Source organism: Hemiscyllium ocellatum, chromosome 10 (assembly GCF_020745735.1).
Source record: "Hemiscyllium ocellatum isolate sHemOce1 chromosome 10, sHemOce1.pat.X.cur, whole genome shotgun sequence".
Lineage (NCBI taxonomy): Eukaryota > Metazoa > Chordata > Chondrichthyes > Orectolobiformes > Hemiscylliidae > Hemiscyllium > Hemiscyllium ocellatum.
In genome coordinates, this window is record NC_083410.1 from 47,197,115 (window position 1) to 47,224,360 (window position 27,246).

The following is a 27,246-nucleotide window of genomic DNA, read 5'->3' on the forward strand; positions in this document are numbered from 1 at the left end:
GCCAGAACTGGTTCTACTTCCAAAAGCAGGAATTTATAAAATATCAAATGGATTGACTGCCTGCAGTCTTTGCGCTTTGTGAGCAAAATAGAAATGTATCTGCAAATATAAATTCATCCCATAGCTTGGTCTGGGAGAGCGAGTGACAGCACTCTCATTGGGCAGCCTGCAACACATTGAGGAGAGAGAGCAACTCACCAAGACTTGCCCTACGCTTCCACTTCGCCTTTAAACAACCGTACAGCCCTTCATGGCATGACATGTCAGTGTCAACGTGGATACCATTACACATGGGGACACCAGCCACTACGTACGCAGCAGGTACTCTGCTGACGTCTCTCACATGCTGCAGGCAAGGATGCCTTGAGGCTCGGTACATTGGCGTGACCAAGCTGAGGCAACGACAACCTGGGAACACTTCAGCAGTCAGGGACATTTGGCCTTGGATCCTCAGACAACCATGATTGCAGGCCGGCCACACACACACACACACAGTCTCTGCAGGCAGTCAATCCATGCAATACTTTATAAATTTGGAAATAGAATCAGTTCTGACCACACTTTCATAAAACCTTAACTCAAGAATGTGACTTGAAAGAAGTTTGGGGATTTACATATTAATGAACCAAAACCTGCAACCCATTCTAAAAGATGAAAGACAGCATTGCAAGTTTGTTCAATATCATTTCAGTTGTGTGACACTAATCTTTTGATACAAATTATGTCTCATGATCTGGCTCCATAGCTACCAGAAGGAGCAGCGCTCTGAAAGCTAGTGCTTCCAAATAAACCTGTTCGACTATAACCTGGTGCTGCCTAATAAAGGCTGGAGGGAGAAAATAGTCGCAAATCAGAACTGCAGTCACAGACAATGTTTAGAAATTCATGAATGCAAGGCTGATTTTTGTGGTCTGCAAAGTTATTTAGTAACCTCTTTCTGCACAAAACATTTTCTTGAAATAAGTTATTGTTTTCATCAGCAAAACAATCTTTTCACTCATGGGTGCTGAACTAATCACCATTCCTTCTCCTTTCGAACAGCAGACAGTGCATAAGGTAGCCAGCGTTCTCCATTCAGCACAAGTTCAGTGAGCTCTAGGCATCAAGAGGTGCTGAAACATGACCCACAACAGGTAGGTACCTGACCACCCAGATTTTAGTGTCAGGAATAGTGACTGCCAAACAAAGTCCTAGAGTTGCAATCTAGCATTCGCCAGCCAAGCACACAACTGTACCACAGTTTCTGGCTTGCTGTCATCAATTTCAGATAATCCCTAGCTTGAAAGAAAGGCACAGCAAGCTAATGACCTGGTTGACTAATTGAAGGCATGCAGTTTAGGAAATCACTTTATATTTGAATGCAGAAACATGGCCATTAAAAGATAAAAAATGATGGACATTATGTAGCATTTTCTAAATTAAGTTGGGACTTTTAATCATTGTATTGGTATTTTCCACTGAAAAAAATCAAACAATTGAATTAGTATTTACCAAAAAGGATGAATAAACTCAGGCATTCTCAATCTAGATCAATTCCAACTTAGCAATGCTTTCAAATCTGTAAATGCCAAGTCTCAAAGCCAAATAGAGGCACATTAATAAGGAGCCATGAAACTCATTCCTTCCAACAATGCAGTTAGGTGAGGGAACTTCTCAACAGGGGACCCTGGAAAATACAGCCTCACCCAGAAGCGAGAACAGAACCGACTGAATATCCAGAAGGAGCCTGCAGTTTTACTCAACAGATTATGTATTGGCTAAGAATGTGGCATTTTCAACTGTGTTAAGTAATCAATAGAAAAAAGTTTTTTTCTGTAATTTATTAATTCACTAAGTAATACTTACTTGATGTTGATTTGAGTTTGTTAGTTACAGTAAACATCAAATCTTGTCATGTGATTCAATCAATTGCGAGGAATCTTTGCTTTGTAAAATAGTTTACAAATCTCTCCTGGGGTCATAACAGCACATTTTTGCTACCCCTCAGGAGATATTGTATTATAGGTCTCTTCACTAACCCAGTCACAAGCACTTTATATTTATTTATTCATAATTCTTTTATTAACCCTCAAGCATGTACCAGTATTCATTCATAATTGCCTTGTATAAAACACTATCATTCATAAACTGTGGTTTTATAATACATTTTACTATTGCAAAATAGACTAACATTAAAGCATGGGCCCGTAATACTTCCAAATCCATTACTTCTCCTTCACACCATCAACCCTTATCAGACCTATTTACATCTAAAGCTACCTCTGAATAACTACCAAAAAGACTACTAGCCTATTCAGAACAATACCATCGCCACCATTATGTCCCCATGACCTACCTGAAACTATGGAAATATTATAATATTAATCGGCCCTTGCCAACAGTCTCTGGGACCTGACTAGATTACAAAATAGCAAACATTTTCCCCATTTAGTATGTACTTGTTAAATACCTCAAGTAGGCAGTTATCTCTTTAAAAATAAACCGTCAAAACAGTGCTGAAGTGAACCTGCATGAATGAATGCGAGAAACTCACAGTGAAATCTCACAACCCAGCTACGGAATCAATTTAATATCCAGTATTCTTTTAAGCACAGGTATAATATCTAATTTGGAGAATTTAGGCCTAATATATTTTTACATAAAAGAAAAAGGACAAACACCTCTTAAATTATGCAAGCAGACAGACACACTTAATCTCATCATAAGTAACAGCCACAATTTAACAGATGTTTAACCCCTCTCCAGTCTCCCCAGAACAAAAAGGTCTGGGGAACTTTAGTTGGTTAAAACAATGGTTATAGACCAGGCCAGACCCTGTCAAAACATTTCAAGAAAGCGGCCCAGATCCTAACTTAGGGTCTTACAGGAGAGACATCAGAGACACACACAAAGACAGAGGAGGACCAGCCTAGATCTGCTTCACGAGGTCAGCAACTTTTAAAACATTACTATGCTAAAACCAAACCAAGAAGTCAATGATGCTGGGAGAACCAGCCACTCCCCTTTCATTGTACAAGTGTTTTCTTTAAACTTAAAAGCCTTTTGCCTGAGGCAGTATGTTAGCTATAATCAAATTGGCCTTGAAACCCTTCAACTTAGACTTGTAACGCCAACACCAAATTCTCCTTCTCAACCATCAAATATTTTTGTTGATGAATGCTCAATTTCCTGCAGAAATACCCAATAGGTTTATCTTCTCGTCATCTTAAAAGAGCACAGCACTTGCATCGATAGCCACCTTGAATGGTTTGTGTAATTAGGTGTGGCTAATACTAAGTAGTGGTTAACAGCTTTCAGGCTGCCAAATGCCTTTGACAGTCCACTGTCAACTGGAGGGTTATGCCTATACTGATGTTGCTTAATTGGAACAGCATCTCCTATATCTACATCATGCATAATTAGGTTAGTATTTCCCAGCTAATTTCCACATATCTTCCCATGAGCAATAACTCTTTCAGCTCATTTCGATTTTCCTCTGGAAGGTAACTCAATAATATATCCCAATTTTTGACACCTTCCTCATTGTCCAGCCTAGTTTTAGGAATCGCCAATTCAGAATCCTCTGAACTGGATTCTTCCCTCTATGCTGTAACCAATTAACACATTGCCCTCTTGCTTTCCTTCCCTATTCACATGACACACTGATTATTTGCATCTGGAGCCCTTATTAAATAGTTAACTACACAATTTCCTTTTGATTGGCAAGATCCACTAAACTTTGCTTTTAAAAGGCTCACCTATCTCTGGAAGTAACACTAACACCTTATCTCTGGTAGCAAAATTGAAAGTTTTTAATTCTGGTCTGCTTCCTGTTTCATTTTATCCTTTGTTACTTTAAAATGCTGTCTAGCCAATTACCCCACTCTATTTAAAAATCAATCTTGTGGTCTCTGAAATCTGACTTGCCAATTTCTCCTTAATCAATTTTAGTGGCCCTCTCACTTCATGCCCAAAAGCTAATTCAAATAGACAATTTGATTCATTTGGTACATCTCTGATCACAAAAAGTACAAACAGAATTCCCTTACGCCAATCACCTGGATTGTCTTGACTAGAAGCCCTCAAGATGGTCTTTTAACATCTGATGCCATCTTTCTAGCAATCCTGGATGGTATGCAGTAAATTTGAATTATTTTATTCCTTAGCTGTCCATACCTTCCTTGAATAATTTCGATGGAGTTTGACCCTTGATCTGATCGTATCTCTGTGGGTGGACCATATCTGGTGAAAACAAGTTGAGTAATTCCTCTACAATCTTATTAGCTGTGATATTATGTAATGGAACAGCCTCTGGAAATCAACACATCCATCATCATCAAATACAGAGGAACCACCATTAGCCAAAGGGCATGAGCGGAGGGTGTATTTCATTTGGTTAAATCGAATTCTGGATAATCAAGTGCCAGATACCAGTTTAGCCAAGCATTGGGCAACCTTGCCGGATTATCCGAATATCGAATAATTGAATGCTGGATAATCAAGGTTCTTCTGTACTGATTCCCATTTTTTGTTTTAGGTACAGGCCCTATGCAAATCAATTAAGACTCTAGTAAAAGGTTCCTCAAATGCAGGAATAGATATTTAAAGAGTCTGGGTTTTATTACTGTCCGTGGTTTTCTAGTTACCTAACATATATGGCAGATCTGGCAAAATTTAACATCCTTGTGCAGTCCAGGCCATCAGGAATGTTTTTGTATTTTAGCTAGAGTTTTTCCTCTCCCCTAAATGACCCCTTACTGGTAGCTCATGCACCATTCAATACATTTCTATAACCCACTCACAATGATTTGATGAACTTGTGTGGCACGGTGGTTAGCACTGCTGCCTCATGGCATCAGAGACCCAGGTTCAATTCCCACCTCAGTCTGTGTGGAGTTGGCACATTCTCCCAGTGTCTGTGTGGGTTTCTTCTGGGTGCTCCGGTTTCCTCCCACAATCCAAAAATGTGCAGGTTAGGTGAATTGGCCATGCTAAAAATCGCCCATATAGTGTGAGGTGAAGGGGTAAATGTAGGGAAATGGGTCTGGGTGGGTTGCTCTTCAGATGGTGGGTGTGGGCTTGTTGGGCCAAAGGGCCTGTTTCCACACTAAGCAAATCTCAAACAAAATAAGGGTGGCACGATGGCTCAGTGGTTAGCACTGCTGTCTCGGGCGACTGTGTGTGGAGTTTGCACGTTCGCCCAGTGTCTGCGTGGGTTTCCTCTCACAATCCAAAAGATGTGCAGGTCAGGTGAATTGGCCATACTAAATTGCCCCTGATGCCATTCAGAGGGGAATGGGTCTGAGTGGGTTACTCTTCAGGAGGGTTGGTGTGGAGTTGTTGGGCCGAAGGGCTGTTTCCACACTGTAGGGAATCTAATCTAAACTTCTGCCCATTTTTCATCTACCTGAATACATGATGATCTCCTTTCCTCATTAAGACATCATTTAAGACTGTAGCATTCAGGGGGTACATTTGGATTCTGTAATTGCCTTTTGATACAATTGCTATTAATTTTCATCTTTCTGTTGTAACTCAGTTAATTTAATCGGAGCTAAAGAGGTCTCTTGGTCATCTCTCTGCTCCTGGTTGGTTTCAACCATTTGATCAAACAAGGTCTCTGCTAATTCCACTTCAAAACTATCTGTACTTTTTGAGGTTTCCTGTTTGAACTGGCGACTTTGTGACCTAGTTACCACAGTCCGGAAAAATCCCAGGATGTGTCCTCGGATAGTTCAATTGCCAGAGTTTCCACTGGCTTTTCAACCACAGTAGGCAGCACTCCTACTGGTGAACCAGCTATATCATTAACAAGGACAAATTGTATTCCTGCAGTTTGTCCAGTACTCCTACCATGACCTTTTCACTGGATACTCTAACCTCACTCTACATAATTGAATGCTTCTTGTCTCAGTGAATTCACGATACTAGCACCTTTACTGGCAATAGTCCTTCAGAGGTACATATCCCTTCATCTTTCAACATCACAGATTGAGAGGATCTTGTATCTCTTAATATTGTAACCTCTAATCGCTGCTCCTGGCCTAAGTAAACCATATACCTGTGAAAGTAAAGTTTATTATCTGGTACTTCCTCCTTAACCAACCTCTGACCAGCTTGTACATTCTGGTGCAGCTTTCTAGCCTCCATTACAGCTTTCCATTTCCACTCCAACAAAATTCACTGGCTTGTCCTGTTTTCCTACATCTGGCTCCTCAGTGCTTTTCCTAACCCACCAACATTCATTTCATGTGGTCTACTTTATTGCAGTGACTTTAACCTCTTTCCCTGGCAAAGGTTTCCTTTTCACCCTGTGGTAAGTTTTCCTTATGCTCTTCAGAGATCTACTTGTCCCAACTAGGATTCCTCTTTTTCCCCCAATTTCTAGCACTCACGGATTGAAACTGATTTTGGAAACCAAACTTGGACTTATGGACCAACTCAAATCAACCATTTCAGCTGCAAATTTAACTCTGCGCTGCCACAAGAGTTCTCACTACATCAGGAAGTGAATTTGTGAACTCCAAAATAATCGTTTCTCTAATAGCATCATAGGTGGATAGGGCATTAAAGATAGAGCAAACCTATCACAATTACTGAGTTTGAGCCTTTCAAACTCAATGTAGCATTGACCAGGATCCCACCTTTGGGTTCCTGAAGTGTTGTCTGTAGGATTCTGGCACAAGCTCATTTGCATTTAAAATGGCTTTCTTCACCACCTCACATGCCCCAGATATCTCCTCTGCCAGGAATGCGAGCACCTCAATAGCTCTACAAGCTGTTTGGATCAACAAAACCCACATGGTCACTGGCCACCATATTTGTTGAGACACCTTTCCAAATCAAGATGAAAAAGGCTTCCACATCCTTCTCAAATTTAGGCAATGCTCAAATATATCTAAACAGTTGCTCAACAGGCCTTTGGCTACCTTAGATTTGCTCACCCTCACTCAGCTTACCTTCATCTCCACACTTTTAAACTAACTTTCCTGTCCAAGTCAAAACGTGGGGCACTGGAAGAGAACAGCTGGTCAGGCAGCATCAGAGGAGCAGGAGAGAGTCAACTTTTCAATTTCATCATGAGCTTACGCTCAAAACGTCGACTCTCCTGTTCCTCGGATGCTGCCTGACCAGCTATGCTTTTCCAGGGCCACACTTTTTGACTGATTTCCAGCATCTGCAGTCCTCACTTTTTCTTGTTTAAGTGAGAATTTCTTAAGTGCAAACTCCCAGTCTTCCTTTCCTCTATTTCTCTCTCTTCTGCTTTTAATTGTAATTCCTCGTCTTTTGCTTCTAACTCAAGCTGCTTCATTTTCAACTGAATTTTAGCCATTAAGATTCCGATGGCATTTCCAGCAAATTGAAATGCTGAGCTACTGCTGTAATTCTCTCCTTTCCTCACGGAAGGATGCAGCTCCAGCTGGTTTGCCAATTCCAGCTGCTTGGCCGTAACCACCTTTTATAAACCCCCAAAGTCATGTCTTCCACCCCCACCAAAAAACTCTTGGTGACTGAAAGAGCCATTGCTATCCCAAGCACTGTTTAAACCAACCAAACTCAACATCTGGAAGAAAAAAGACACTCACCTGCCACTTGCCAGGTTTGAGTCCAACCACCTTAATCCAAAATCCAAACTATAAAGCAAACCCCACAAAAAGCCCCTGGCCTTTTTTTAAAAATGGGCCAGGCTATACCCCCTAATCTGAAAACCCAACATATTATACCAACTTAATGATACTGTTCCAAATACTTGCAACAGTCTCAAACACCCCTTGGCACAAAATGGTAAAAACCAAACCCAAAGTCTTAAAAAGGAGAGGGGTTAGAATGAGAGCGAGCGGGTGAAAGAAGCAGATCCAGGCTCGTCCTATGAGGTCCAGCAGCTATTTTCCTCTTGCTATCACCAGAGAAGGTGGTGCACTACCACACAAGAAATCCATTTTGTTTTGTAACTATATATTACACACAGTCTGATGCAGCTAGTGATCTCCTTCATCCCCAGAAAACAAGAAATATAAGAAATTCAATTCTGGTGCAAGATCTACTGGCAACACTGCTGGCCTTGTAGAGCTGCCAGTAAGATCATGCACAATTTGGCATAACATCAAGACAAGATCGGAGATGCAGCTCCTCTGCCAAGTTAGCAAGGTAAATGGCAAGAGAATGAGGAGACACTCGCCATAACATTCAAAAGGTTTCTTGGCCCTCCTGTAGTAGATATGTAATAGGATTCAAAGAGAAAAAAAAAGGAGATTTCTGTTTTATCAAAAGGAAATTGAGGAGACAAAAGACTTTGCAACTTACCAAACTTCCTCAATTGCTTCTGGACACTCAGGCTTGGCTTCAGCAAGAAAATTTTGAAATCTGAACCTGCTCAAAGATCAATCGTGCCAAGCACAATTCAAGTTGGTGCCTAAGTATCTATGAATTTCAGACAAATCTTTGAAATTGAAAATACTTAGATGACATGGATTCAATTAGTGTCAATCTGCCATCACCTTTAGAGAAGAGTGATCCTGAAGTCCATATTGGTCATAATTTCCTGCACTTTCAAATCCAGCAGCTGTTGCAAGTACTAGGCTTCTGGCTCTGACTGACTAGAAAACGTAGATCAAGAACTAATGGTGTGGACTAATGCATCCCCTATTTTGCAGTAGGCCAAAAGTTAGGTCCACACAGCAGATAAACAGAAAACAAAAAACCTGTTTGGAATTCATCAGAAGCTCTCGGTTAATTCTATGGATATACACCTCAAAGTCTTGTTGGAATCTTCACAACTCTAAACAGAATAATAAATATTATGTGGCAAAATCACACCTCTGTATTTATAATGTACATGTGACAATTCTGAAGTTACCTAGTCACATCCACAAACAAAAACACAAACAGGATTTCCAAATCTGATACAAGCCTTAGCAAAGAGTTCAATCAAGGCTGCCTGGTCAGGGAAGTCAAGGTGCTTGCTGTAGAAATGATGAAGGGCAGCAATGTCACTCTCAATCAGCTCTCTTTTCTCATTATCCAATTTATCAAGGTCTGAAACAGAGAGAAATTTTAAAAACATTGAGAGAGACTGGAGTGAAACCCTTGTAATTCTGAAACCTTTATATTGCTGTTAAAACCATTGGATTGAGATATCAATCAACTCTGCAGAGCCATGCATTAAAATGATCAAATATGCAACATGGAAGGAGCACTGAACTAGGTGAGGAGATCTGACACTTTCTATCCACCCTCCAGTTTTAGAGATTGGGTGTGATTTTGCTCATTACATGTACGCATGCCATCATAATCAACTCTGGAGTCTTAGGTTTTTAAATGGTTCAAACAGTATTTCTGCTGGATTACTCTTTCTCATTCATTAAACAAATGAAAGGAGACAATCTGTAGGCTCAAAAATTCTTAAAACATTTAGTAATACTCACCATCCTTTTCTCACTTCTAAAGTTTTAACAATCAAATTTCTCAGACAAATTTAATGACAAACTTATTTTGTTGCCTCTTCAGGTATGCCTGCTCCTCTAAAATGGAACCCAATCTTACACTATAAATTCAGCTGACTAAAGACTCTTCCACTAATCCCACGCGGTCTTGTTTGTCCAGCTCTCCTGGTTTAAGATGTTCACTTGCTTGTAAATGAAAACTACACAGCCGATCAGAAAAGTAATTGCCATGCCACAACCTTCTTATTGTCCAATAACAGTGCCACCTTTTGAGTCATCAGTGGTCTGGAGTTTTCTCCAAACTCTCGACTAATCATCTTCCTTTCAGGCCTACTTCTTTGCTAAGCATTTAGTCATTCCTTTAATACCTCACTTCACTCAAACTATTTTTAGTTAGTCACATTCCTGCTGAAACAATTTAGGACATTTTATGCAACCTATTTTTGATGCTGGTAACAAATAAAAGTGGTACACGCTATTTATCTGGTAGGATTGGTTAGTAATACTTCAAAATTCTTCAAACTGGGTCATTTCCTATGCGCTTTGATCATATTTGGACTGGCAACCAGGTATAATGGGCACACTGCCAACTGGTAAGGATTGTGCTACATAGAAATTAACAGGAAAATCCTTCTCAAACTCACTACCATATTCATTCTGCCATTTGAAATGTGCCCAGTGGATCTTATTACTGGGCAAATCAGATCCCCAGACTTTGATTTTGTTTTTAAACGAGGCAGTCTTTTACTGAAACAATAACCCAAATCTGCAGCACTGAGAAAGTACACAAAAGTTTATTATGCAATTATAATATTTCTAAAGACTTCAAAGCCCAATCTCATTAATCCCAACAGTATTCCATTACAGTACTCAAACACCACATACACATCCCTGAAACACAAACAGAAATTGGTGGAGAACCTCAACAGGTCTGGCAGTATCTGAGAGAAAACAGATATAACATTCAAATCTAGTGACTCTAAAGAGAGAAAGCTTTCTGCCATTCCACTTAGGGCTAGACTTGGTGTGGCTTCAATTCCTGGTCATGAGAATCTGACAGTTAAGATAAATTAAGGATCAGGCGGAGCTTAAAACATGTTAAGGGCTACGGGGAGTGTGTGGGTAAGTGGAATTGAAACGGCCATCAGACATGATTAAATGGCAGAGTGGACCCGATGGGCTGATTGGCCTTGCTTCGACTCCCAAGTCTTATATTCAGCTTCAAAAAACAACTGAGTTTTAACCAAATACTTCTGGTCTGGATGTTTTATACAATTCCTTACCAAAGGTAATGTATTCCTAACAAGTGTAAGCTAAAGACATCATCTTCCTCAGGTCTCAGAAGGAAGAGCTGAAGCTGGCTGTGTAAAACAAAAGAATTGTGCAGAACTGAAATTTTTTTAAAAATCTTTAATTTCTTCCAAGCTCTGGGTGTTTTCATCACTCCCCTCATCTCCACCACATAAATTCAGAATCTGAAAACCTACTACACTACAAAAGGTTTTCTTTTGGAGAGAGTTTGAGCAAACGTATACAAATTCCAATTAGTCTCCAAAACTACCACTCAAGCTATATTTTTCAAAAGACATTACCATGGCTACAGAAGTTATGGAAGATGCTTCAGACTCCAGAAATCCATTTGCCTCTAGTTCAAATTGAAAAGTCCAGCACAAGGATAAATGTTAAAATATAAATAAATCCCATCTACCCACAAAAGAATGAAAGTCTTTAAGAGGCATTCTCCTTACTAACAAATCTTAACATTAATGCCATATCACATTAACAGGACTAACATTTTGACATTAAACATACCGAATTACACAGTAACCATATTTTACACAAATTCATTGCACCTACAAAACCATTCATCAAAATCTGCTCACGAAAATGTTTCTTTTATACAATATACAGCTAGGGAAGCAAGCTCCTTCATAATACTTCAGGACAAGGGCTGGGATTATTTCCAATTAAAAAAAGTCAAAAGACTGTGGTCTGTATAAATAACAGTTTGTTCCCTGTTGGATGTATATTTAAAAACAATGTACAGCCGACACAAGGCTCAATGTTGGTTTTTCAATGGTTCAACATTTTTATTGAGAGGAAATGGAGTCAGTTTCTTGACCAACTGGTCATCCTGCAGTAAAACAGCCTCCAGACCAATGTCATGGGCATCAACTTTGAATGGTCTCCCATAAATTAGGCAGAACTGTCAGCCCTACTTCCACATTTTCAAAGGTACTTTGATACTCAAGTCCATTCAGATTTTCTTACATTTTTCAACAAGTTTGTTCAAGGTGCAATGTCAGTGAAGAAGTTCAGAACAAATCTGCAATAGAAATTCACTCATGCCAATTTTTCAGTTTATCCTAGCCTGCACTTTTACTTCTGTGCGCTATTTGGCTTTGTCACACCATATGACCCAAGTGAGGTCACTTTGACTTTAGCAAATTCATTATAATCAAATTGGCTTTTCATAGCTGATCAAAACAGTGCAAGTGCACTTCCCTAGTTTAGCAAAACTGCAACCAAGTGGTCAATGTAAACAGTATTATTACCAAGTCTTTTGATTATTATTTAGCCATTGCAATGTGGCTGGTGCATTTTTCATTTCAAACAGAAGGACTTTGCACTGATTACATCCATCCCCAATTACAAGAACTAAAGAAATATCAGCTTTATCAGTTAATGGAATTGACATCCTTTTAACAATGGATTTTTTTTTGACAAATGATGCCTGTAAGATTTATTTAACACAGTCCACCAGTCTAGGACTGGATGCAAATTGGCGTTCACTACCATGTTAATTACAACAAAAAGTTAAGAATTGTTGTAACTCATCTAGTTTCAGCATCATTTGACAGGTGAGGTCCAGCTACTGTGACAGTTCAATGTCATTGTCCACAATTAACTTAGTTTCTTCCCTCACTTGATCTACACTCCCTGGATGGAGTCTGTACAGGAACTGCTTTCTAGGCAATATCACCCACATTAACATGATCAAAAACAAAATTTTCCTGATCCGTTCCCACAAAGATTTATGAATCTGTAATAGCCTTCCTAAATCACTTCAAAATGTCTTCAAGATAAGACATGTTGTTATCTAACCTTTTAAGCACCAGTGTGTTTTTTCCAAGTTGATTGTTGGAGGATAATTTTTCAATTGCTGATTCATTGTCCAACTACTTTGATTTCTAGACTTCACCTTTTACTTCAATACCATTAAATTCATTTTTTTTGTTGTCTATTGGCCCTGCCATATCTTTTCAATGTGTTAACCTGACATGCTAGTTCTCACTCCTGTCTGAAATACTCACAATTCACATTAAGCTTCTTTGATTTGATAAAAAAGGTCCAGTGAATCTTGCTTTTAAAATGGCTCCAAACAGACACTAAAATAGGGCTAAAAACACAGTTCCTGAAAGAAAATGTCAAACTTTGAACTTTTAAATTCTGCTCTACTTTTCATTGTTTGTTTAGAATCCTTCAAATGCTTCCCACCAACTCTCAGGCTTTTGTCAGTTTCTCTCAAACGGATGTTGGAAGTGTAGTCAGAGATTTGGTTTACAATTCAAGTGGTCTCTCACTTAACATTCATTTATCTGTTCAAAACAAAAACTAAATCTAAAGGACTCATTAACAGTGTCCCTTATGGCAACAAACTCACTTCCCTATACTAAATCGCTATGACACTCTTGGCTCTAATCATAGTCTTCAAACTTTGAAGACTCTTTCCAAAGCACAGAGATTGTGGGTGAAAAGTGATTTTATAATCACTTCTTCCAACATAAAATTTGAGCCTCAGATTGATTATGTATATAAAAAAGACAATATTTTGTTTCAAAGAAAAAAAACTATTCCACTACCACATTTGTAGCAATGGTGACAATGCAGATTGATAGAGTGGCATACGGCAATCGTTCCTTCATCAGACAGGGTGTTGAGTGCAAGGGTTGGCAGGTCATGTTACAGTCGTATAAGAGTTTGGGTCAGCCACATTTAGAATACTGCATAGTTCTTGTCACCACATTACCAAAAGGATGCGGATACTTTGGAGAGGGTGCAGAGGAGGTTCACCAGAATGTTGCCCGGTGTAGAGGGCGCTAGCTATGAAGAGAGGTGGAGCAGATTAGGATTATTTTCATTAGAAAGACAGGTTAAGAGGGACCTGATTGAGGTCTACAAAAATCATGACAGGTTTAGACAGGGTGGATAGCAAGTAGCTTTTGCCCCAGAATGGGGGGAGTCAATTAGATTAGATTAGATTAGACTTACAGTGTGGAAACAGGCCCTTCGGCCCAACAAGTCCACACCGACCCGCCGAAGCGAAACCCACCCATACCCCTACATTACCCCTTACCTAACACTACGGGCAATTTAGCATGGCCAATTCACCTGACCCGCACATCTTTGGACTGTGGGAGGAAACCGGAGCACCCGGAGGAAACCCACGCAGACACGGGGAGAACGTGCAAACTCCACACAGTCAGTCGCCTGAGTCGGGAATTGAACCCGGGTCTTCAGGCGCTGTGAGGCAGCAGTGCTAACCACTGTGCCACCGTGCCGCCCACAATTACTAGGGGTCATGAGTTCAAATGAGAGGGAGATATGCATGGAGTGTTCTTTACGCAGAGAGTGGCTAGAATGCATTGCCAACACTGGTGGTAGAGGCAGGCACGAAAGCATCATTTAAGATGCATCTACACAGATACATGAATGGGCAGGTAGCAGACGGATACAGATCCTTAGAAAATAAGGAACAGATTTAGGTAGAGGATCTGGATCAGCGCAGGTTTGGTGGTCCAAACTGCCTGTTCCTCTGCTGCAATTTTCTTTGTTCTAATTATCCCGAAAGTCATGCTTCAGGAATGTATACATTCATAAAATTGTACAAAAATACAATGACTTCCATTCCTGGTTTTAGGTACTGTCTCAGATCACTATCTTAAGCCTTTTCTAAACAGTTCTCCAAAAGTTTTTGTACCCTATATTAGAGTTTAAAGTTGTAGGGTTAAGGGAAGGTTGGGAATTCTCCATTACTGACCACATAAGGCAAGAGTGATTACACCTCTAAGTAATTATGATTAATAAAAATGTCTTAACATTTTACCGTTATCTCAACATCTAAATGACCTCGCAAAGGAATTTTGAGAGTCCTTTGTAAAACTTTATGATATTCCGAAGGGACAGCTACCTGACAGACCACACTCCATTCCTCAAATTGGTATTTAAGCTGGTCTCCATAGCTTCATTAAATACTTTGTCTTTCAACTAATCATACGTATTGTTTCAGATGCAAGCGGAATAGGCTGGTATAACTCTTTCAATTCAAAATCCATTTGAGGTACATATCCTAAAAAAAGGGTGGCTAAACATATGAGCTTCATTTTATTGAATTTCATCCTTAACAGTTAGATTTTCAATAACTCAGATAACCAGATCTCCACATCTCGCTGGTTCATACTCCTTTCCTTCCTGTCTAACTTTGTTGGACTGAAATCTAGTCACAGTCATGAAATAATCCAGGCTGTAACTTTTGTAACATCTCCGTTTCAGAGAAGGTCTTCTGCTGTCCAACTACAAATCTAAAATACTTTAAATATGTTCACACAAGACAGAGATCCACTTTGGCTAATCCAAATACTTTTAAAAACAGTATAATAGCAAATTAGGGGTGCGATAGCAGTAGAGTGTTTGCAGAGGAGATTTACCAGGATGTTCCCTGGTCTGGATGGATTCAGTTATGAAGAGGGATTTAATTGATTGGGGTTGCCAGTAAGGGTGATAAAGACAGAAATCCTCACTGAGAAAAGGATTAAAAACGTGCACTTGTGATCTCAGGCATACAAGACTCTGTGCCAAGCACTGGAAAATAAGATTAGAATAGGTAAAATGGTTATTTTTGACCAGCGCAGACTCAAATGGGCCTTTTTCTGTGTTGTTAACCATTATGACATTCCATAATCAGTCATCACTGACTCTCCAAAGGAAGTATTGCAGGAGCATATGCAGTCATCATAATTTCAGATAGGAGGTGCATGGAGGTCCAAGCAGGCTTGGAAAAAAAAGAGGGGATGGGTGAAAAACCTGGAAAGACAATTCAAGTTCAATTTTTTTTTGGGGTGGGGGGTGGTATTAGGAGGTAGACTTCAAGAACTTATTTCTCCACGACAAAATCCATCTCAAAAACTGATCACTGTTCAGAGCAAAGTCCAGACCCTGAAGTCTAATCTTAGAATCATACTTTTCTCTTACCGGATGCAGGAATCAGGTCAATCTTTTATAAAAGAGGGTAAATATAGAGAAACTCTGATATATTTATACAAGTTCTATGAACGCAACGTACTAATCACCTCTGAAGGGCTTTTGCCCGAAATGTCGATCTTCCTGCTCCTCAGATGATGCCTGACCTGCTGTACTTTTCCAGCACCACTCTAATCTAAACTCTAGCCTCAGGACCTTTAGATCTGTTTAAACTTTGAACTTAAAAACTGTCCTCTTCTGGAAAGTTATGGAATACAATAATTCAGTTTTAGTTTCACAAACTGCAATGAATACTTACGTGATTCAAATTCACTAACAGCTAGTAATTCCTCTGAAGGAGTTTTTTCTGGGTGCATTTTCTATACAAGGAAATAGAAACAGAATTTAGAAGCATATTAATTGCAGCAAGGTTTGAATATGTCAACAGACAGAAAACCAATCATCTGACATTAATACTAATTGCTGAATGAGTTAATTATATAAAAGACTGGAGTAGAAGATGCTGTATGTATTGGGTGGGGGAGGGGGGTTTAAGTTATACAGCAGGAATATTTATAAGAAGATCAGGCAAAGATTAGTCATAGTCAACCGTCCCCACTGGATTAAAAAAAAAGTGTTAAAACTAACCTCTATGTTTCCTGAATTGAAGGTTTTTTTCTATGCAGTGAGCACACATCCATCACATTGAGCAACAAATCACAGGTAACACCATTCACTTAGCTTTGCTGCAAATGTTTGAATTTCTGATATGACATACATCTAAGAAGTTTGCCATTAGAAGAGAATCACTATTCCCTTACAATGGGGGGAAAAAAACTCATTAAGTTGCTCGCTGATGCTGCCTCAGTCTCCACTATGTCACCCAGCTACTTACAGCTTAACTTGAACTCCGTACACTTTACCTTTATGGATTTTTGAATTTTAAAGATCAGCAAAAACTTCAGAATATACCCGCAAAAGTTCCAACTTCACATTGAAAGGAATAGCCAACAGGGCCGAAGGGGAGTCAACTGGAAATCAAAAACTGAAACTCATGATCCTAAAGGGAATTACAGACAAGTTATTTTGCACTTAAAACATTACTTCTATCCTCTCTCCATATACATCACCAGACTGGAGTTTTACTAGCATTTAAATTTTCAGCATCTACACAGTATTTTGTTTTTAAAAGTAGATGATAAATAGATGTTTACCCCTGTAGGAAAAGCTAAAAAAAAATACACCATTTAAAGATAATGGGGTCTTCCACTTTAAGATAGGAATGAAGAAAAAAAAAAGTGTTTGCTCAGTGTCAAGAGTTGGTGGATTTCTCTTCCCAAGAGACCAGTGGAGGTAAAGTCATTGAATATTTTTGAAGGCAGAGTTAGATACAACCTTGACTGACAGAGGTCAAAGGACACTGAGACTGACAGAAAAGCAGAGACCACAATCAGATCACAATCTTATGAATTGCAGGGCAAACCTAAGGAGACGACTGGCCTACTCCTAATAAAAAATGTTGGTCAGCACATATCCTTTTGACAACCAAAACATTACAATAACCTTACGGAATGTCTAAAATCACAGATCCACTCAAGCACATCAGTTGGGCTATTTTTGGAATAGTGTGCACAACTCTGATCTCCCTCCTATAGGAAGGATGTTGTGAAGCTCAAAAGGGTTCAGAAGAAATTTATAATGATTTTCCCATGGTTGGAGGATTTCAGCGACAGCAAGAGACTGAATAGACTTGGACTATTTTTCCTGAAGCATCGGAGGTGGAGGGGTGACCTTAGAGGTTTATAAACTCACGAGCACCATGGATACAGTGAATAGACAAAGTCTTTTCCCTGGGATATGGGGTGGGGTGGGGTGGGGTGGGGAGGGTGGTGGTGGGGGGCCAGGTGGGGGAAATGGCATACCTTAGGGTAACGGGGGGGAAAATTCAAAAGCAAATTAAAAGGATGGTGCATGGAATGAGTTGCCAGAGGAAGTGGTGGAGGCTGATACAATTACAACAACACTTAAAAAAGGCATCTAGATGGGTATGTGAATAGGAAAGGATTAGAGGAATATGAGCCAAGTACTAGCAAATAGGACGGAGGTTAATTTAGGATATCAGGTAGGAATGGACAAGTTGGACCAAAAAAGGTTCTGTTTGTGTTGTACATCTCTTGGACTCTAACACTTAGTTTTAGAAATACACCACGGAGACCTAGCTTTTGGTTTCTGTTATTTTGCTTGGAAATGAAAAATAAATCATAATTGTGGAGAACAGAAAGAGACCACTGTCTATTATGCAAAGACCTTGCTTTTTTAAAAAAAGGCAAGGCCAAAGTGATAAAAGTTGTCAACATATATACAATTAATCAATAGGGGTATAATTTATTGACTTCCTCATTTTCCTCCCCATTTATCCCTTCACCCATTGGTCCAACACGACAAAATAACTTAAACCAACAGTTTGATAGGTGGTAGCTACAGCCTTCCAGCATCAGGTCAGACAGCCTATCCTGTGCAGAATCACGTAGGCCTGTTCAGTGCACGTACCTGTGAGTTTCCTCCCATCCCGATCATCATAATGATCAGCCCTTTTCACCCAGCTGTATTTTTCTGGTTTCTCTTTAAGATGTGTCTACACTATTTGGCTCAACATATCCTTGCAATGGTTTGTTTTACATTTAACTACTCCCTGAATTGTCTATTACATTTGCTAATTATCCTTTAAATTTTGGCCTCCAACACAAGGATGGGCTCTGCTTTCATTTTTGGTTCTACCATCGCCCTCTTCATGACATCAACATGATATGCAACACCATGACTTTGGAATAAAAGGTGACATAATTTGCTCCAGTGTCAAAATAAGGACAGCAGATGGGCTCCAGAAGGTGGCTTGAAAATAGAAGGGCTTTGAGCACTGTAGGAAGTGTGGCAGGCTATGGACATAAGGGAAAGAAAAAAGTATGCTCCTGATATTCCAAAAAAAACCAACCAGTCACATCATGCAGCTGGTAGGGGCACGGAGATTAAATCAGATTCTGGAGTCCAACCTTTAAATCATTTCTAGTCATCCACTGGACTCCAGTTGCCATGGAGGTGGGTAGGGGGCACTCGCTAAGTGATGTATTCCAGTTGCCTTCCAATCTCAGAAGAACTTGAACCTACCCACCTCTTTTGGATGGTTAGCTTTCACCTGATCAACCTCCTTAAAAACGGCCTAGAAGTGGGAAAACGGCAGTAAACTGCCACTTAGTGATGTTGTGAAATTCTGAGCCTGCCCACCTTCATATCCATGTCTAGCAGGCAACGAAAGCTAAGCCATACCGATTAATAACCAAGATTTTGCTGTGAAACGGTTAATGGCTACTAACTGATTCTGTACTGTTGACATTACCAGAGATAGGCAGGCAGACAGAGACAGACAAATGAACAAAATTTTTAATCACCAAAACTCAAAACTTCCACTGCTGGGATGTCTGGTAGTGTGAATGTGTGTCAGGTAAAAGTAACATCCGCTTCAGAGATGTGTTCTGGTCACATCAAGATCAACTGTGCCACTAACTGCAAAGAACAGTCCATTATCAACCCAAAAAAAAACCTGAAGACCTCTATCAGGTCAACCCTAATGTATTCAGTCATTTTTAAATAGATATAAACTCTCAGATCCTTAAAGTTATTTTTGTACCTTGACAGATATCCTTTTGTAATTTGGGGACTAGTAGCATGCAGAGTTGGGACAATTGATTTCAGCAGGCTATATGGTTATGATCATAAGGAAGGAAAGACAATGGAAATTATGTACAATCCTATCCTGACTAGATACTAACTAACATGCACTTGGAGCACAAGTTACAGGGTAATAGTCACAAACTGGAATCCCAGATAATTTCCAACCTCATGCCATGCCAAGAGAGGTTAATTCAGCCAAGATAACAAACCGTCCAGTCACATTTCCAAAGCTGTTGCTGGCTTCCTAACGGACGTCAATAAGGAAGAAGAGGACGAGGAGTGTCAATTCATCCACCTCACCTGTTTGACCAGGATTCTTGCCAGCAGCCTGACCGTCTCAGAGGGGTTCCAGTTCTGCCCAAATTTGCTCATGGAAGAACATTCCAGTTTGTGCATTGGCCAATCAGCTTTCTGAAAGAAAGAGATACATTTTAACATGAGGAATCCAAATATTTAAAATAAGAGCCAGATCGCAGTAACTTTCAGAATTCCAACATAACACTTGGACTCAAATTTGTTTATGCCATAATGAGCTTTTGATTCAATCAATATTTGACACTCTCTCTGTCGCATCCCAAGAAGAACAGTTAGAATGGATGTAACCGATTCCCAAAGTGTGATCCATACATCCCAAAAAGGGTTCATGGCGATCATGTTACTCCACTTAAATGTATAGGAATCTCAACTTTGCAACAGTCAGTTCAAAAGCATACAAGAGATGAAGCAGTCCAGCACACTAGAAAAAAATCACGAGAGAATATACAGAGTTTGGGGCCACTCACTATTTAAATTTTTACTGTCTGCACAGTATGGTTTGCCCCCTCTTCCAATTTTCTACCTTTATTGTCAAGGTACATTGTTTGCAAGTGGAGGAAAGCCCACAAATGTATAAGATTTGAGTGGCGACTCTCCTCTGAAGTGAGCAGAGGGCATTTTGATCATGACCACTATCACAACAAAATAAAAAAAAAACAAATGCTGTCCCTACTCCGTATCCATGGAAGGTCAACTGCACCAAACATTAGACAAGCAAAAGCAACAGTCCCATCTAACCTTGGGATATTGAGAAGCAGGAATAATGGATAGGGAGGAATGTGGGGTTGGGGGGGTGGGGTTGAAATCAGATGTAGTAGTAGTAGTAGTAGTAGTAGTAGTAGTAGTAGTAGTAGTAGTAGTATTCAATAGAACTTCCTTGAGCAATACATTTTTGGCTCAAACAGGTGGAATGCAGTGATGGCAGAGGATCTGATGTTAGGTAGGCCAAATGATGTCTGTGGGTGGAACAGTGGCTCAGTGGTTAGTATTGCTGCTGCTTAGCACCAGGGATCTGGGTTTGATTCCAACATTGGGCGACTTTCTCCCTGTATCGGCATGGGTTTCTGCTGGGTGCTCCGGTTTCCTCCCACAGTCCAAAGATGTACGGGTTAGGTGGATTAGCCATGCCAAGTTGCCCTGTAGTGTCCAGGGATGTGCACGGTAGGTGGATTAGCCATGGGAAATGTAGGATAATGGGGATAGAGTAGGGATTTGGGTCTGGATGGGATGCATATGGAGGGTCCGTAGATGGACTTCCTCCCAAAAACTTTTAAAAATGGAAGCGTGATATAGCTAATGCATTGGCTTTAACATTTCCAAAAAAAAAAAAATGCATGGCCCCTTTTTAGACTGGACCTTATTCCTTCACTTAAAAATTCTGGAATTCCTCCCGATCATTGTGGGCGTTCCTACACAAAATGGATTGCAACAGTTCCAGGAAGTTGCTCTAGGCCCTACGATCATGGAGGATGGAAATATCAAGGAAATTTCTTCTTTAATTTCTTTCCCAACAGAATTCATCTCTGGATGGGGTACTGCTAGAAAATTTTGATCCACTTCAATGAATGCAATATAATTTAATTCAGTCTTCACCAGAAACAACCGTTCGGTCCAACCCGACCATGCCGACCAGATATCCCAACCTAATCTAGTCCCACCTGCCAGCACCCAGCCCAAATGCTCCAAACCCTTTCTATTCATATTGCAATTGTATTAGCTGCCACCACTTCCTCTGGAAGCTCATTCCATATAAACACCATCCTCTGCGTGAAAAAGGGAGTTGCCCCTTATGTCTCTTTTATATCTTTCCCCTCTGACTCCAAACCAATGCCTTCTAGTTCTGAACTCACCCACCCCAGGGAAGAGATTTGTCTAAATCATCTTATCCACATCCCTCATGATTTTACAAGCCTGTAAAAGGTCACCCGTCAGCCTCCAGGGAAAACAGTCCCAGCCTGTTCAGCCTCTCCCTATAGCTCAAATCCTCCAACTCTGGAAACATCCTTGTAAACCTTTTCTGAACCCTTTCAAGTTTCATAACATCCTTCCAATAGGAAGGAGACCAGAATTGCACGCAACAGCCTAACCAATGTCCTATACAATCTCAACATGACCTCCCAACTCCTGTACTCAATACTCTGGCCAATTAAGGAAAGCATACTAAACACCACCTTCACTATCCTAGCTACCTGCAACTCCACTTTCAAAGAGCTATGAATTCGCACTCCAAGGTACCTTTGTTTAGAGACACTCCCTAGGACCTTACCATTAAGTGTAAGTTCTGCTAAGATTTACTTTCCCAAAATGCAGCACCAGACATTTATCTAAATTAAACTCCATCTACCACTTCTCAACCCATTGGCCCATCTGATCAAGATCCCGTTGTAATTCGAGGTAGCCTACTTCATAGTCCACTACACCTCCAATTTTGGATGTCATCTGCAAACTTAACTACCTCTTGCACTCACATCCAAATCATTTATGTAAAATGACAAAAAGTAGTGGACCCAGCACCGATCCTTGTGGCACTCCACTAGTCACAGGCCTCCAGTCTGAAAAACAACCCTCCACCACCACCGCCACCCTCTGTCTTCTACCTTTCAACCAGTTCTGTATCCAAATGGCTCGTTCTCCCTGTATTCCATGAGGTCTAACCATCTCCCATGAGGAACCTTGTCGAACGCCTTACTGAAGTCCACATAGACCATGTCCACCACTCTGCCCTCAATCATCCTCTTTGTTACTTCTTCAAAAAAAAACCTATCAAGTTTGAGAGACATGATTTCCCATGCACAAAGCCATGTTGACTATCCATAATCAGTCCTTGCCTTTCCAAATACACGTACATCCTGTCCCTCAGGATTCCCTCCAACAACTTGTCCACCACTGATGTCAGTCTCATTGGTCTATAGTTCCCTGGCTTGTCCTCACCACCCTTCTTGAACAGTGGCACCATGTTAGCCAACCGCTAGTCTTCCGACACCACACCTGTGACTATTGATGATACAAATATCTCAGCAAAGGGGCCCAGCAATCACTTCCCTAGCTTCACAGAGTTCTAAGGTAGACCTGATCAAGTCCTGTGGTTTTATCCACTTAGGTGGATCAAGACATCCAGCACTTCCTCCTCTGTAATATGGACTTGTTTTCAAGATGTCACTATCTGTTTCTTTACATTCTATATCTTCCTCGCCCTTTTCCACAGTAAACACTGATGCAAAATACTCATTTAGTATCTCCCCCATCTCCTGCGGCTCCACACAAAATGTATTTGTAAAAATCCTTTGGATTCTCCTTAACTTTATTTGCCAAAGCTATCTCACATCCCCTTTTTGCCCTCCTGATTTCCCTCTTGGAGTATACTCCAAGTCAGAGAGATGTACAGCATGAAAACAGACCCTTCAGTCCAAGCCAGGCGGATATCGCAACTCAATCTAGTGCCATCTGCCAACACCTGGCCCATATCCCTCCAAACCCTTCCTTTTCATATATCCATCCAAATGCTTCTTAAATGTTGCAATTGTACCAACTTCCACCACTTCCTCTGGCAGCTCATTCCATACACATACCACCCTCTGAAAAAGTTGCCCCTTAGATCTCTTTTATATCTTTCCCCTCTCACCCTAAACCTATGCCCTCTAGTTCTGGACTCTGCGACCCCAGGGAAAGGACTTTGCTTATTTATCCTATCCATGCCCCTCGAGTGATCAAGGATTCACTCAATCTATCCTGTCTATACCTGACATATGCTTCCTTCTTTTTCTTAACCAAACCCGCAATTTCTTTAGTCATCCAACATTCCCTATACCTACCAGCCTTCCCTTTCACCCTGACAGGAATATACTTTCTCTGGATTCTTGTTATCTCATTTCTGAAGGCTTCCCATTTTCCAGCCGTCCCTTTACCTGCGAACATCTGCCTCCAATCAGCTTTCAAAAGTTCTTGCCTAATACCGTCAAAATTGGCCTTTCTCCAATTTAGAACTCCAACTTTTAGATCTGGTCTATCCTTTTCCATCACTATTTTAAAATGAATAGAATTATGGTCACTGGCCCCAAAGTGCCCCCCCACTGACACCTCAGTCACCTGCTCTGCCTTATTTCCCAAGAGTAGGTCAAGTTTTGCACCTTCTCTAGTAGGTACATCCACATACTGAATCAGAAAATTGTCTTGTACATACTTAAGAAATTCCTCTCCACCTAAACCTTTAAACACTATGGCAGTCCCAGTTGATGTTTGGAAAGTTAAAATCCCCTACCATAACTACCCTATCATTCTTAGATAGAAGAGATCTCCTCACAAGTTTGTTTCTCAATTTCCCTGACTATTAGGGGGTCTATAATACAATTCCAATAAAGATGGTGATCATCCCTTTCTTATTTCTCAGTTCCACCCAAATAACTTCCCTGGATGTATTTCTGGGAATACCCTTCCTCAGCACAGTTGTAATGCTACCCCTTATCAAAAAAGGCCACTCCCCCTCCCTTTCTCTCCTTCCTGTAGCATTTGTAACTGGAACATTAAGCTGCCAGTCCTGCCCAGCCCTGAGCCATGTTTCTGTAATTGCTATGATATCCCAGCCCCATGGTTCTAACCATGCCCCGAGTTCATCTGCCTTCCCTGTTAGGCCCCTAGCATTGAAATAAATTAAGTTTAATTTATTAGTCCTACCTTGTCCCTGCCTGTTTGTCTCACTTCTGTTCTCAGCTGTATCTGTCTCAGATTGATCTCTTTCCTTACTATCTCCCTGGGTCCCACCCCCCCACCTTACTAGTTTAAATCCTCCCAAGCAGTTCTAACAAATTTCCCTGCCAATATATTAGTCCCCTTCCAATTTAGGTGCAATCCATCCTTCTTGTACAGGTCACTTCTACCCCAAGAGATTCCAATGATCCAAAAATCTGAATCCTTTTCCCGTATACCAGCTCCTCAGCCATGCATTCATCTGCTCTATCCTCCTATTCCTGCCCTCACTAGCTTGTAGCACTGGAAGTAATCCAGATATTACTACCCTTGTGGACCTCATTTTTAAATTTCTGCCTAACTCTCTAACTTCCCTTCAGAGTCTCAACTTTTCCCTTCCAATGTCGTTGATTCCAATGTGGACAGTGATCTCCTGCTGGCCCCTCTCCCCCATGAGAGGATTCTGCACCATCTCAGAGACATCCTTGATCCTGCCACCAGGGAAACAACACACCATTCTGCTTTTTCTCTGCTGGCCACAGAAACATCTGTCCGTACCTCCGACTACAAAATCCCCTTACACAATTGATCTCTTGGAAGTCGATGTACCCCTCGTTGTATTAGAGCCAGTATCAAACACCAGAAACTTGGCTGTTCGTGCTATGTTCCCCGGAGAATCCATCACCCCCTACATTTTCCTAAACAGCATACCTGTTTGAAATGGGTATATCCAAAAAGACCCCTGCTCTAGGTGCCAACCTCTCACCCTTCCTGGAGTTAACCCATCTATGTGACTGTATCTGAGACTTTCCCCCCTTCCTATAACTGCCATCCATCACATACCGTTGCAAATTCCTCATCACTTCTCTCTCCAACCAATCCACTCGATCTGATAAGATTCGCATCCAACAGCATTAACCCTTAAACTCTTTAAACTCCCACATCTGACCAGAAGTACATATCACTGCAACAGCCATTTTTGCTCCTTCACAATCTACAGACCCAGAAAATAACAGTCTTATTCCTCTACAAACACTGCCCCAGGTTAAATTAATAGCTATGGCTTATATTTTCAGTTTAATCAAGAGACTTATCTCCAAAAACATAAATCAAGAAAGAATCCACTATACTCACTACCGCAGCCTCTATCTTGGACAGTCTTAAAACAACAATTAACTGGTCTTAATCTGTGCTGTGAACTTCGCCCAATAGTTCCTCCAAGATTAGTTGTGAATTTCACTGTTTTTAATTTTCCCAGATGCACTCCGATTCAAACAGCAAAGGCAGTAACTGTGCAGGTTCTCTCACCAAGAAAAACTGTAGTACAGTATTTTGTCCAAAAGTGATTCTAACCAGTTGAGCATCTTCAAATTTACTCCTACTGCCTTTATACTCTAAGGATTCACGCGATCTATCCTGTATAGACCTGACAAATGTTTCCTTCTTTTTCTTAACCAAACCCTCAATTTCTTTAGTCATCTAGCACTCCCTATACCTACCAGCCTTCCCTTTCATCCAGACAGGAATATACTTCTCTGGACGCTCATTATCTCATTTCTGAAGGCTTCCCATTTTCCAACCGTCCCTTTACCTGGGAACATCTGCCCCCAATCAACTTCTGAAAATTCTTGCCTAATACCATCAAAATTGGCATTTCTCCAATTTAGAATTTCAACTTTTAGATCTGGTCTATCCTTTTCCATCACTATTTTAAAATTAGTAGAATTATGGTCACTGGCCACGAAGTGCTCCCCTACTGATGCCTCAGTCACCTGCCCTGCCTTCTTTCCCCAAGAGTAGATCAAGATTTGCACCTTCTCTAATAGGCACATCCACATACTGAATCAGAAAATTTGTGTGTACTCACTTAAATTCCTCTCCGTCTAAATCCTTAACATTGTGGCAGTCCCAATCTATGTTTGGAAAGTTAAAATGCCCTACCATAACTACCCTATTATTCTTACAGATAACAGATTTCCTTACAAATTTGTTTCTCAATTTCCCTCTGACTATTAGGGGGCATATAATCCAATCCCAATAAAGGTTATTATCCCTTACTTATTTCTCAGTTCCACCCAAATAACTTCCCTGGATGCATTTCTGGGAATATCCTCCTGAAGTACAGCTGTAATGCGATCCCTTACCAAAAGGGCCACTCCCCCTCCTCTCTTGCCTCCCTTTCTGGAGCATTTGTAACCTGGAACATTAAGCTGCCATTTCTGTCCATCCCTGAGCCATGTTTCTGTAACTGCTATGATATCCCAGTCCCAAGTTGCTAACCACCATAGAGTTCATCTGCCTTCCCTGTTAGCCTCTTTATTTTATCAGTCCTACCTTGTTCTCGGCTTTGTCCCTGCCTGCCCTGACTGTTTGACTCTTTGTTCTCATCTGTACCAGTCTCAGATTGATCTCTTTCCTCACTATCTGCCTCCATCCCATGCCCCCACCTTATTAGTTTAAATCCTCCCAAGCAGTTCTAGCAAATCTCCCTGCCAGTATATTAGACCCCTTCCAATTCCGGTGCAATCGGTCCTTCTTGTACAGGTCACTTCTACCGCAGAAGAGATTCCAATGATCCAAACGTGTGAATCCTTCTTCCATACACCAGTTCCTCAGCCATGCATTCAATTGCTCGGTCTTTCTATTCCTATCCTCACTAGCTCGCAGCATTGGGAGTAACCTAGATATTACTGCTCACGAGGATTTCCTTTTTAAACTCCTGCCCATCTCTCTATTATCCCTTCAGAATTTCATCCTTTTCCTTTCCAACGTCATTGGTTTGAATGTGTACAATAACCTCCTGCTGGTCCCTGTCCCCCCTGAGAACATTCTGCACCCTTGATCTTGGTACTAGGGA

The 27,246-nt window shown here is 40.7% G+C and overlaps 1 protein-coding gene across 2 annotated transcripts in view; it reads right to left on the reverse strand.

Annotated features, from left to right (window-relative positions):
* smyd2a (SET and MYND domain containing 2a) overlaps window positions 1-27,246 on the reverse strand; it is a 56,459-nt gene that overhangs the window by 19,362 nt on the left and 9,851 nt on the right. For both annotated transcript variants that reach the window (XM_060830893.1, XM_060830892.1), the window contains exons 3-5: window positions 19,692-19,802; window positions 15,982-16,042; window positions 8,891-9,015 (exon numbers count right to left, since the gene is read on the reverse strand). In XM_060830893.1, coding sequence (XP_060686876.1) covers window positions 8,891-9,015; window positions 15,982-16,042; window positions 19,692-19,802 — 297 coding nt within the window. The remainder of the gene's footprint in view (window positions 1-8,890; window positions 9,016-15,981; window positions 16,043-19,691; window positions 19,803-27,246) is intronic.